Source organism: Sus scrofa, chromosome 10, assembly GCF_000003025.6.
Source record: "Sus scrofa isolate TJ Tabasco breed Duroc chromosome 10, Sscrofa11.1, whole genome shotgun sequence".
Taxonomy (NCBI): domain Eukaryota; kingdom Metazoa; phylum Chordata; class Mammalia; order Artiodactyla; family Suidae; genus Sus; species Sus scrofa.
In genome coordinates, this window is record NC_010452.4 from 41,427,796 (window position 1) to 41,441,292 (window position 13,497).

The following is a 13,497-nucleotide window of genomic DNA, read 5'->3' on the forward strand; positions in this document are numbered from 1 at the left end:
GCTGGCAGCTTCAGCTCCGATTAGACCCCTAGCCTGGGACCCTCCATATGCCGCAGGTGCGGTCCTAGAAAAAAAAAGCAGAAAGAAAAAAAAAAAAAAAGACAGATAACAAAAGAAAGAAATTAAATCGCAGGCCCATTGCTTCAGGTCAGAGACCTGCAGGCAAGCAGGCTTGGGTGAAACTGCAGACCAAGGCCACACCCAGCTCTGCTTCACTTTGTAGGTTGACCTCCTCAGTGGCTGAGCACAAGCGTGCCGTGAGGCCCAAGCGTCGGGTCCAGGCTTCCAAAAACCCCCTGAAAATGCTGGCCGCAAGAGAAGACCTCCTCCAGGAATACACCGAGCAGAGGTTGAACGTGGCCTTCGTGGAATCAAAGCGGATGAAAGTAGAGAAGAGTGAGTATTCAGTCTCCGGCTTGGGAGACCAGCAATTCGGTGATTGCATCATTTTTTGCTGCCTCTCCAAGGCCGGTCGTGGTGCTCAGAGACACTCATGGAGAATAAGTTTGCATGTGCGCGCATATAGGTACACACCTTCAGGAAGCCTGCGTTGGAATGTAAAGGCTTCTCATAGGAATTCATAACAGCATGGCACACCTGTTCGCTTGGTTAAGTCACATTATCCTGGTTTGTGGAGTTTTCTTTCAAAAGGTTGGAAGAAAGGAGGTTGCCGGGCTTTGTAATTCAACCGGTTTCCAAACGTAACGTCTTACTTCATTTTATTAGAAAGCAGATTGTTTGATCGCTCACAGGAAAGTGGGCCGAGTCGCTGCTTTTGCCTACTTCTAGATTTTTTTTTTTTTCCATTACTAACGAATGCATATAGCGGTGCTTTTCACTTTTTTTTTTTTTTTTTTTTTTTTTTGGACAGGTCCTTGGGGCTCTTTGGAGTTGCGATGTGGGTTGAGGGGAGTGTGGGGCATCGGGATGGGGCAGAGGATGAGAGTAAGAAGGCAGGCCCCAGACCTTCGTCCCACTTCAGGCCAAGCCATCTGCTTTGATCTGCCCAGCCACACATGTTCCCCAGTGCTGAAACAGTGGTTTTCTCAGTGGAGATGTTTGCATGTATGATCTTGGTATTCTGAATATTCTTGCTGTAATTTTAATTTTCCTATTACACTCATAAACCTACTTCCTAATTTATTTTTAGAAATAGAGTGTTTATTTATTTATTGGCCATGCCCATGGCATGTGGAAGTTCCCAGGCCAGGGAACAAACCCACGTCACAGCAACCAGAGCTGCTTCAGTGACAATGCCAGATCCTTAACCTGCTGTGCCACCAGGAAACTCAAATAGAGTACTTAGATGAAGTGGCTGAACATTTTTATTATATCTTTTCATAATAAGTGTATTTCAGATTTTGTATGCCATGTGAGTTGTTAAGTTGTCAATATGCATATTTCTTCAGGGTTAAAACCTCATCCCACCAAAATCATTTTCTATATTTCTCTCTAGCATATACATATTTTTTTAAAACAATGAGCTAGAGAAATCAAGGTTTCTTGGCATACATTTTATGTAGTTTATCTCCACTTTTCGGGGACACATATACCTTTGTTGGTCCACAGTGAAAACCCAGCCTCGTGTTACAATCCTAAATCTGAGAGCAGAGGCCTCAAGAGGTCGTTTAGTTGTTCCCTCTGCCTCCAGGAAGATATTAGAACTAAACCAGGGAGTTCCCGTCATGGCGCAGTGGTTAATGAATCCGACTAGGAACCATGAGGTTGCGGGTTCGATCCCTGCCTTTGCTCAGTGGGTTGACGATCGGGCGTTGCCGTGAGCTGTGGTGTAGGTTGCAGACGCGGCTCGGATCCCGTGTTGCTGTGGCTCTGGCGTAGGCAGGCGGCTACATCTCCGATTGGACCCCTAGCCTGGGAACCTCCACATGCCATGGGAGCGGCCCAAGAAATAGCAAAAAAAAAAAAGAACTAAACCATGCCTTACAAGGTGCCTGCTTTTTTGTAAGTCTTTTCTGTAAAGACTTTTGATAGAAGATGTCTAATTTTCACAGCCTTCGGTGGAATCGCAACAAATGAGGCCACGTCTTGACTTAGACTGATACCCACCCACACTGTCATATCCTTCTCTTCTCTCTGCCTGACCAGGGGTGATGCTTGTCAATAAGCATTTACACTTCTTTTTTTTCTTTTTGTGGCCACCACTGCGGCATATGGAAGTTCCCAGGCTAGGGGTTGTATTGGAGCTGCAGCTGCAGGCCTACACCACAGCCAAGGCAATGCCAGATCCTTAACCCACTGCGTGAGGCCTGGGATCAAACCCTCATCCTCAGGGACACTATGTTGGGTTCTTAACCCACTGAGCCACGTCAGGAACTCTGCCTTTATACTTTCAGCCCTCTGTTTACTTCCTAATACAGGGCTCCACTGCTAGTTCATCAAACTAGAGTGTGTTTTCCCCATTAGGATTAACTTGAAAAGAAAAAGTCATGAGTTGATTATGAATAGTTGCTGTTTCAACCCTGTTCCTTCCCCTGTTCACCTGTCTTCCCCTGTGTGTGTGTCCATCAACCCCCGCAGTGTCCTCCAACTCCAACTTCTCCGAGGTCACCCTGGCGGGTTTAGCCAGCAAAGAAAACTTCAGCAGCGTCAGCCTGCGGAGTGTCAACCTGACAGAACAAAACTCCAACAACAGCGCTGTGCCCTACAAGAAGCTCATGTTGTTACAGATTAAAGGTAACGGAAGCGCAGCAGAGAGAATTAGGCGCCAGCCAGGGCTGTTGGTGGTCTGGTCACCTCGGGAGCCCTGACTTCCCCCCACTTGCCTGAGCAGAGGGGGGAGCACGTGCCCCCCTATCTCACAGAGGGGTCAAAAACCCCATGAGGTGGGAAACAGTCTGCCTCCACGCGTTAGACCTTCGGGCTGTGTGGCCGAGGGGCAGAGCTGCCTCTGAACCCTGGTCTGTCCCATTCCCGAGTCTCAGCCCTTGCTGCTGCTTCCCTTCCGGGGACGCCTGCCACTCACAGCCTATCTCGCCCTCAGAAGGTCCACTCTTTGTCCTCCTTGCAGGGGGTCCCCAGGAGTCAGGGCAGCCAGAGGGGGATGGGCATTCTCGGAGAAGGAAGCAAAGGAGAGGAGGACCTGAGGAGCCCCCGCCTCCCCCTTCCCCCTTCCCCCCTCCCTTCCTTCCTCCCCCCCCACTTCCTTCCTCCCCCCTCCCCCTCCCTCCCTTCCTTTCTCCCCCCTCCCCCTCCCTCCCTTCTTCCCCCTTCTCCCCCTCCCCCTCCTTCTTTCTTCTCTTCCTCCCTTTCTTCCTTTCTCTTCCTCCTTTCTTTTTCTCCTTTCTTCCATTTTCTTTCTTTTCCTTCCTTTTTTCTTTTCTTCCTTCCTGTCTTTTTTCTCCCTTTCTTCCTTTCTTCTCTTCTTTCTGTCCCTTTCTGACTTTTCCTTCCTTCCTTTTTCTTTCTTTTCTTCCTTATCCTCTCCCTCCTCCCTCCCCCCTCCTTCTCCCCCCCCCCCACACACCTGCTTCTCTGCCCCTTCCTTTCTTCAATAGCAAGGAGCCTTACCCCACACCCAGAGGGGCTCTGGTCTGTGTGCAGGGACTTAGCCGCCTCCCAGGATGAAGAAGCTGCCTGAGTTGTTAGGTGTAGGAGGTAGACTGAGCAGAGACCAGGGGACACGGGGGGTGGGGGGGGGTTGCCGGGTGCCCTTGGGGAAGGGCACCTTCATTAATCCATACACATACACGTGCTATCAAAGCACACCCATAGTGGCCCTGAGAAACATGGTGACATTTGGGAACATACCACCCAGGCAGGGACCAACAGTGCAGTGATTCTAAGTCCCCAGGTCACGGGAACTAACGTGAGCAGGTGACCCTCTTCGGGGGAAGGGGGGAGAGCCTGGAGCAGGGATACGTCGGACCTGTGGGGCTTCCCAGGTGGTCCTGCCAGTGCCTTGGGGACAGGTCTCCTCTCTGGGAAGATGGTGACCCTTTGCCTGTGTTCAGGACGAAGACATGTGCAGACCAGGCTGGTGGAGCCGCGTGCCTCCTCCCTCAACAGCGGGGACTGCTTCCTCCTGCTCTCCCCCCACCACTGCTTCCTGTGGGCGGGAGAGTTTGCCAACGTCATAGAGAAGGCCAAGGTCGGTATCTAAGGGACCAACGTAGCTTCATTACGCAGCTCTTCTATTTATTTATTTATTATTTTCTGGCCACGCCCACTGCATGCGGAACTTCCCAGGCGAAGGATCAAAGCAGCACCATGGTGGTGACAATACCAGATCCTTAACCCTCTGTGCCACTGGGGAACTCCATACTCCATGCATCTCTGTCTTTTTTTGGGGGGAGGGCGTCACCTAGAGCATATGGAAGTTCCTAGGCTAGGAGTCAAATTGGAGCTGCAGCTGCCGGCCTATACCACAGCCACAGCAATGCAGAATCTGAGCCACATCTGTGACCTAACCCTAAGCCATAGCTTGCCGCAACGCCGGATCCCTAACCCACTGAGGGAGGGACTGAACCCACGTCCTCATGGACCCTAGCTGGGTTCTCAACCCGCCAAGCCACAGCAGGACCTCCACACACATCTCTCAGACACGGAGAGAATGTTCTCCAGTTGCCAGAACCCTAGGAAGCTTTTCCACTGCCCAGTGTTGCATTAAGCGAGAGAGGCTGTAATACTCATTTTCCTGAAGGTCTCTGAAACAAGCTTTCACTAAGCATTTAAGGGGAATGGTTTGTGGGGGAGATTTTTTTCATTGTTGTTGTTTTTTGTGGGGTTTTATTGCCCTTTTGTCTTTATTAGGGCTGCACTCTCGGCATATGGAGGTTCCCAGGCTAGGGGTCGGAGCTGTAGCCACCAGCCTGCACCACAGCCACAGCAATGCCAGGTCCAAGCTGCATCTGCATCCTACACCACAGCTCACGGCAACGCCGGATCCTTAACCCACCAGGCAAGACCAGGGTTCGTATCCGCATCTTCACAGATGCTAGTCGGGTTTGTTAACCACTGAGCATGACAGGAACTTCCAAATTTTTATTATTTTTTATTATAGTTGATTTACAACATTCTGTCAATTTCTGCTGTACAGCAAAGTGACCCAGTCATATGTGTATATATACACATTCTTTTTCTCACTATCCTCCATCATGTTCCATCACATGTAACTGGAAATAGTTCCCTGTGCTGTACAGCAGGACCTCATTGCTTATCCATTCCAAATGCAATAGTTTGTATCTACTAACCCCAAACTCCCAGTCCATCCCACTCCCTCCCCCTTGGCAACCACATGTCTGTTCTCCATGTCCATGAGTTTCTTTCTTTAGGGTTTTTTGGGGTTTTTTGCTTGTTTGTTTGTTTTGCTTTTTTAGGGCCACACCCATGGCATAAGGAGGTTCCCCTGCTAGGGGCCTAATCTGAGCTACAGCTGCCAGCCTACGCCACAGCCACAGCAAAGCCAGATCTGAACCCTATCTTTGACCTATACTACAGCTCACGGCAATGCCAGGTCCTTAATCCACTGAGTGAGGCCAGGGATCCAACCCACAACCTCATGGCTCCTAGTCGGATTCGTTTCTGCTGCACCACAATGGGAACTCTAGAGAGATGTTTTAAAGGAGTCTGACCCCTGCCTCCAGGTTCGAAGTCCTGATTCAGCACTTTTCCTAGCAAAGGAACTGGTACATCCCTTCAAAGCTCTTTATCCCAGGAGCCTGGGAGACTGTGCTGCAGGCCCTATTGAATGAGACTTTAATGGGAAAAGACCAGGGAATGGGTATTTTTTAAAAGCTTCACGACAAGTTCCCACTGTGGCTCACTGGTTAAGAACCCGACATAGTGTCCCTAAGACCAACCCCTGGACCCCTCAGTGGGTTAAGGATCCAGCACTGTCACAAGTTGAAGTGTAGGTCCCAGATGGGGTTGGGATCTGATGTTGCTGTGGCTGTGGTTGAGGCTGCCAGCTGCAGCTCTAATTTTGACCCCTGGCCTGGGAACTTCCATGTGTCACAGATGTGGCCATAAAAACAAAAGAAAAAGAAAATAAATAAAAGCCACAAGTGATCTGTTGAATTTGAAGACGGAGAACCATTGCTGCAAAGAATTGATACCCCCAGTCCTTGAGTTAACATTTTCTTGACTTTGCAGACAGTCCCCAACGACCATTGCCACTCCCCCACCCCCACTCCCAACCCCCCATGGTCACGGCTTTCCTTTCAGAGAAGCCATGTCTCTGAGCTCGTCATCATTGCCCTTCTACCTGGCCACGAGTTTGTCTGCCCACATAACTGTATTCCCCTCTCGTTTTAGGCCTCGGAACTCGCCACTTTAATCCAGACCAAGCGGGAACTTGGGTGTAGAGCTACTTACATCCAAACCATTGAAGAAGGCATTAATACACACACGCATGCAGCCAAAGACTTCTGGAAGCTCCTGGGTGGCCAAACCAGTTACCAGAGTAAGAGTTCCCTGCATCTCAACTGCCTTTTCTTTCCCCTCCTTCATTCTTACAAACCAGCCACGGCCCAGTGGAAAATCTAACGCCCTCTTCCTGTTCTTATGCCAAAGCTGCTGGAGACCCCAAGGAAGATGAGCTGTACGAAACAGCCATAATAGAAACCAACTGCATTTACCGTCTGATGGATGACAAACTCGTTCCTGACGACGACTACTGGGGGAAGATTCCCAAGTGCTCCCTCCTGCAGTCTAAAGAGGTACAGTGAGGGGAGTTCCCCTCGTGGCTCAGTGGTTAACAAATCCGACTAGGAACCATGAGGTTGCGGGTTTGATCCCTGGCCTCGCTCAGTGGGTTAAGTCCGGCGTTGCCTCGAGCTGTATTGTAGGTCGCAGATGCAGCTCGGATCCTGCATGGCTGTGGCTCTGGCGTAGGCTGGTGGCTACAGCTCCGATTCGACCCCCAGCCTGGGAACCTCCATAGCCACAGGAAGCAGCCCAAGAAAAGGGAGAAAAAAAAAAGTAAAAAGTCAAACCATTACTGCCATCTTAGATGCTAATATGGAATTCAGAATATTGCTCAGAGGAAACAAGTGTTATTGAAAGCTTTTTTGATTTAGGCCCAATATAATTATGACTTAGCCGTATCTCTTGATTTTTCTATAAACAGTAAATGTTTTTCAGTCCTTGAGTTTTAGGAATAATGGGTGTATATGTAATTTATAGGTTTTGCCAAGTAGTGTGATGGGTTTTTTCTCTCACACCAATAAATACTTGCACCACTAAGTATTCCAAGTTTTGAGAAAAAAGTGTGGAAGGCACAAATGGGTTTTAAATTTCATTAGGTAGAGAGTATTAGAACAAATTTCATCCATATACTTATGAATGAATCACTTCGTTGTACAACTGAAATTATCACAACCCTGTAAATCAACTATACCTCAATAAAACTTTTTTAAAAGGCAAAAAAGTAAAAAAAATACATAAAATACATTAAAAAATAGAATGTCATCCAAAGCTAGAGAGGTTATATATGTATGGGTGTTTACATGGAGAAAAAAAGAAGTCCCAGAAAAAAAGAAATAATCAGGAGATTTTAAAGAGAAGGTGAAACTGAGCCTACTATGAAGTTGAGTAGAATCTGGCTTGCTGGAAATGAAGAAAGAAAGTATTCTAGGAAGAAAGAATGGAAAAAACCATAGGCATGAATATAAGAAATACCATTGCATTCATGTATTCATTCAACAAACACTTAGTAAGCCCGACTGAAAATACAAATACAGTATGGTCTCTGCCTTGAGGGTCTTGGAATCGTATCAGAGAGAGAAGATAACACTGGATCTGTAGTGCCCTTTGAAGTGGCCTGGATGAGCTAAATGAATGACAGAGGAGGGAGGGAAGGAGAAGAGAAGGGGGGAGGAGGGAAAGAAGGGAGGTGGGGAAGACTCATAAATAACTCTTACTATGAACCAGAAGTATTAGGTGGCTTGAGTGTTTGGAGGACAGACATTAGCTTCAGCATTTAGGACACGACAAAAATCACACTCACAGGGCAGAGGCTGGCCTGGCAGGGCGGTGCCCGCTGGCCAGATCTTTTTGTGTTTGTACCAGATGCTCCATTAAGATTTGCATCGGCACCTGTCTGTCTGATCCACTGTCACTAGAGACCCTGATTCAACTCGAACCTGTCCTTGAAGTTAACACATTCTTCTGTGTCCTTTCCCCAGGTACTGGTGTTTGATTTTGGGAGCGAAGTTTACGTGTGGCATGGGAAAGAAGTCACATTAGCACAGCGGAAAATAGCCTTTCAGCTGGCAAAGCACTTGTGGAATGGGACCTTTGACTACGAGAATTGTGACATCAACCCACTGGACCCTGGAGAATGCAACCCGCTCATTCCCAGGTACGTACTGCCAGGGCCCTCAGCAGCCTCGGCTCCCACCGCAGTGTTTTACCATCACCCTGCCTAGCTTGTAGTTTTCATAAATGATTGCAATGCAGTATCACGAATGTTCACACAAAGAACCACGCTTTAGAGTTTGCCTAACAAGGACAGAAATGGGATGGTGTGGTCTTCCAGGAGAGGTTTGTGTTGTATTTCATTTCTTGAGATAAATTATTGCCAGGAGTTCCCATGTGGCTCAGTGGTAATGAACCAGACTAGTAACCATGAGGATGCAGGTCGATTCCTGACCTCACTCAGTGGGTTAAGTGTGCAGCATTGCTTTGAGCTGTGGTGTAGGTCACAGATGTGTCTCGGATCCTGCGTTGCTGTGGCTGTGGTGTAGGCTGGCACCTGCAGCTCCAATTTGACCCCTGGCCTGAGAAATTCCATGGCACAGGTACAGCCCTAAAAAGCAAAAAAAAAAAAGTGTTGCCACCTGCAGCATGCCAGGTGCTACTGAAACAGATGAAGAGCAGTTATTTAAAACAAATGACATGCCGCTCTGAAAAGCATGCCAGGGTCTGGAGTTCAGCCATTGATCTGAAGGCACAAAAGCCATGTGTCTCCTGATTTCACACCTTCCCAGCATCGCCCTTGAATTCCAGGATCTACCATTTATTTGGTGGTAGATGATGCCGATCCCTTTTGGGGGAAGAGTAGGCGGAAAGATATGGTAACAAAATGATGATCGTAATTTCAGCATTTCCTGCAGTCTCCCAGACTTTTTAAAGTAATTTTGGCAAATCAGCAGAATATGCACCAACTCTCAGAAATATAGTCTTGAGAAAAAAAATTCTTGCATGCAAAGGATCTTTTTTTTCCCCCTTAACTACCAAAGAAAAAAAGAGCCCTTTTAAATTCTGCAGGCCAAATTACAGCTTAGAAATTGATGTGCCCCCAAAGAGCACAATGAAACCGCTTTTTAATGTTTTCCATTGAACTAATACACAGATTTCAACTTTCCTTCCTAATTTGCTGTTTTAAAATTGAATCATTGATTTTATTATTCATGGTCATATGGTCATTTAAAAACAATTTAAAATGATGTCAGTGCAGATGAAAAGTTCTCAGATCCTTTTTAAGCACAAGTGCGCACCTAACATAAAATTCACATTGAAACAACTAGTTTTGGTTTTCAGAACTGAAGCTGAGACTAAAAAGAATATTTACTTGGTATAGTAAAAGAAAAAAAAAATACTGAAGCATAAAATCCACAGGATGGACAATTTCTATTTGGTGGTGACATCATCTAAGACCTGAAAGTAGATGAGTGGACACCTAGCCCACCAGTTTTCTACACCTACCCTCCCCCCAGTCAGAAGCACCAGAGGAACTTTAAAAAAATGCATGTGCCGAGTCCAGCCCCAGAGATGTGTTTTCAGTTCCAGCAGGGATGGGATTTATGTGCCTGAATGTCTTAAAACCCCAGGGGTTTTAAGGTGCAGCCAAGATGAGAGTGCCCAACTGCTGTGCTCCCTGAACTTCACAACATCCAAGATGCATTTCTTTTCTTTTTTTCCGGAGGAGGGGGTGCCCCGAAGCATATGGAGTTCCTGGGTCAGGGATCAGATCCAAGCCACAGTTGCCACCTACACTGCACACTGCAGCTGCAGCAACTCTGGATCCTTAACCCACTGTGCTGGGCTGGGGATCAAACCTATGCCCCAAGCTCCAGAGATCCTTCCTGGTCCCCTTGTACCACAGCAGGATCTCCCCATGATGCATGCACCAAGTGCTCTTTCTGTAGGCACTGTAACAAGTCTGCACAGAGGAATTTATATAAAAGACAGTCTTTTCTGTGAAGGTCCGCAGCCTTCAGGGTAGCCCTGACATTTTCAGAGTTGCTGATATTTGGTTCCCTAAGTCCCGCTAGATCTCAGTGAAGTATCTTGGTGCTTTATCCTTTCATCCCTCTTTGAAACAGACAGCACCTTTGATGTGCCTTAGCCATGATGTCACAAACTGGTCTGGACCAAATAGGATGTGATGAACCAGGAGCCACCACGGGGCCCAGGAGGAACTGCCCATCACTCAGATGGTCCCAAACCCCAAGCCAGGGCTGATCTGGAAGGATGAGAGATACCAGCACCTTATCCTCAGAGCTCAGCCTCTTTTTAAGTTAGCTGTGTTCCAAGCTGAGGGTCAGATGCCAAGAGCCCAAGACACTGGCCCAAGAGCCCAAGACACTGGCCCATCTGGTGGCCTTGAGAGAAATCTGCCAAGATTCACTTGATGATCTATGAGGGTATGTTCATTTAGGGAACAGAGGACAGTTTCCTCTGTCCCTGGAGACTGGCGATCACCATTGTAACATGACTTTAAAAACAGAATTCAGGGAGTTCCTGCTGTGGCGCAGGGGGGTTAAGGGTCCAGTGTTGTCACTTCGGCAGGTCACTGCTGATGCATGGGTCTGATCCTTGTCCCAGGAGCTTCCATGTGCCATGGGTGCAGCCAAAAAACAAAACATAAAAAATTAAGAAAAAAATTAAAAAATAGGAGTTCCCGTTGTGGCTCGGCTGAAAGGAATCTGAGTAGTATCCATGAGGACACAGGTTTGATCCCTGGCCTTGCTCAGTGGGTTAAGGATCTGGCATCGTCATGAACTATGACAGCAGCTACAGCTCCAATTCGACCCCTAGCCTGGGACTCTCCATATGCCACAGGTTGGGCCCTAAAAAACAAAAGCAAACAAAAATAGAAAAGAAAAATAGAGAATACAAGGCAAGCACAAATTCCTCCATCTAATCATTAACTGGATGGAAGCATGACGGGCGCCTGCAAGGTGAGCGCTGGTGGGGAGAGGAGGTGAGGGAGACACACTTGTGACTCCTGCCTTTGCTGAGCTCCCAACCCAGAGTGCGGCCCCCAGGGAGACCCTGATTCAAGAACCATGGGTCACAGTACATTCAGGCTCATCAGCTCCAGCCTTGCAAGGCATCAGGCTAAAAGAATAAAATGTCGGAGTTCCCCTCGTGGTGCAGTGGTTAATGAATCTGACTAGGAACCATGAGGTTGCAGGTTTGATCCCTGGCCTTGCTCAGTGGGTTAAGGATCCGGCGTTGCCCTGAGCTGTGGTGTGGGTCACAGATGCGTTGCTGTGGTTCCCAGGCTGGTGGCTACAGCTCCCATTCGACCCCTAGCCTGGAAACCTCCATATGCCACAGGAATGGCACAAGAAAAGGCAAAAAGACCAAAAAAAAAAAAAAAAAAAAAAAAAAAAAAAAAAAAAAAAAAAAGAATGTCACTGATCGGGTGACATAAATAAAAACAAACCATTCACTCTGTACACCGCTTATGTGTTCTGAGTTCTTCACCAGCCGCAGGTGTGTGCGTGGGATCTCTTCCTTTGAGCGTGGCTTAATCTTGGTTCTCTCCCCATCCATTTCCCCCACCCCCCACCCCTCCCTGCAGAAAAGGACAGGGGCGGCCTGACTGGGCCATCTTTGGGAGACTTACAGAACACAATGAGACGATTCTGTTCAAAGAGAAATTTCTCGATTGGACGGAGCTGAAGAGACCTAACGAGAAGAATGCAGGCGAACTTGCCCAGCAGAAGGTATTTGGGATGATGGAGCCAAACTTCGGGGCTTGGTTTGGGTCCCAGGAAACACGGCCTTCCTGGGGTTGCCTAGTGAACAGCAGACCGATTTCCAATGAAATTCTGACTCCGGGTGGTACAAAGAGCTCTGTTTGCGCCTCCCTCCCGGTTTACAGCCCTCACAGTTGAGGCTGCCTTTTCCCTTTGCCTGTCCTTAAATGCCTTGCAATGGGGCTGTACTCGGACCCTGTCCCTTCTCCGGCGAATCAGCATCCAGTGGGACAAGGTGCCACTGCAGACCCAGGGGAGGAGAGTGAGCATCTTTACTCCCGCACAGGACGATCCGAGGGCGGAGGTCAAGCCTTACGACGTGACGCGGATGGTGCCGCCGCCTCCCCAGACGACGGCGGGCACCGTGCTGGACGGGGTCAACGTGGGGCGGGGCTACGGCCTGGTGAAAGGAGACGACCAGAGGCAGTTTGAGATTGCCAGCGTGTCCGTGGACGTCTGGCACATCCTGGAATTCGACTACAGCCGGCTCCCCAAACAGAGCATCGGCCAGTTCCACGAGGGGGACGCCTATGTGGTCAAGTGGAAGTTCACCGTGAGCACAGCAGGTCAGTTGGGCATTTGGTGTCCTTGGAGCCCTGCAGAGGGAACAAGGGTGCCAGACTCAGGGGCGGGAGCCCTGTCTCACCCCAGCCGTGGGGGAGGGGGTGCAAGGGCTGGTCTAGCCACTGCCTTTGACAGCCTCCTGGATGAATAACGTGGCTAACAGCCCCTGTGCTTCCTTCTAGAAAGTCCACTGCCAGGATAAGCTTTTTCCTCTGCACTCACCCCTCCCCTGCCCCGTCCCCAGAGGTTTTCTAGGAGAGCGATGCTCTGCCTCCCAATGATGTGTATACCATGTGGCTGGATGCTGCTGAAATGAAAGCCGTTAAGTAACATGTAGCTGGACGATTTAGAACTGAACCAAATGTGTCATGTCAGTAAATCTAGACACTGAAGATTTATTCAAAATGAAAGATGCTGTTTCCTCTGAGGCCCAGAGCCATAACAGCGCACTGTGGATCTGAGAGAATAAATACAGTCAGAACTCCTCTGGTTCCCAGCAGGGCCGTGCTTTTCAAAGCAAAACGAAACACTCCATGGAGTGCTTTGCACCAGAAGCAGTGAGGGCATGGAGGGGTGGATTTTGGAGAAGAAATCCCTTTTTCTTGCCAAGAAGAAGCTGTGAATCGAGTTACCCACAGCATCCCTCATCCCTCTGAATTTAGGAGACATTTATGTCACAACTCAAGGGTCAGGATTCATGTGCCAAAGGAGTCGATTCACTTCTTGATAGCCTTTGCTGTTCAGATGTGGCTGCCCTGCCAGGCACAGGTCGGGAAGCCTTTTTTGCTCATCAGACACCTGCAGCCTTAGGTTTCTTTCCTAACTTATTCACAATACGCCTGTTAATCAACAGGTGGCATTTACTGAGTATTTGTTCTGTAAGACACTTTTTAAACTAATGTTATTGAAGTATGGTTGATTTATAATGTTGTGTTAATTTCTGCTGTGCAGCAAAGTGACTCGGTTATACGTATTTAAATGT

At 48.3% G+C, this 13,497-nt stretch overlaps 1 protein-coding gene across 46 annotated transcripts in view; it reads left to right on the top strand.

Annotated features, from left to right (window-relative positions):
- The window catches only part of SVIL (supervillin), a 286,393-nt gene that overhangs the window by 251,438 nt on the left and 21,458 nt on the right, over positions 1-13,497 (top strand). For all 46 annotated transcript variants that reach the window (XM_021064788.1, XM_021064756.1, XM_021064759.1 and 43 more), the window contains 8 exons: positions 224-396; positions 2,539-2,694; positions 3,972-4,108; positions 6,274-6,421; positions 6,532-6,677; positions 8,145-8,320; positions 11,774-11,918; positions 12,238-12,517. In XM_021064788.1, coding sequence (XP_020920447.1) covers positions 224-396; positions 2,539-2,694; positions 3,972-4,108; positions 6,274-6,421; positions 6,532-6,677; positions 8,145-8,320; positions 11,774-11,918; positions 12,238-12,517 — 1,361 coding nt within the window. The remainder of the gene's footprint in view (positions 1-223; positions 397-2,538; positions 2,695-3,971; positions 4,109-6,273; positions 6,422-6,531; positions 6,678-8,144; positions 8,321-11,773; positions 11,919-12,237; positions 12,518-13,497) is intronic.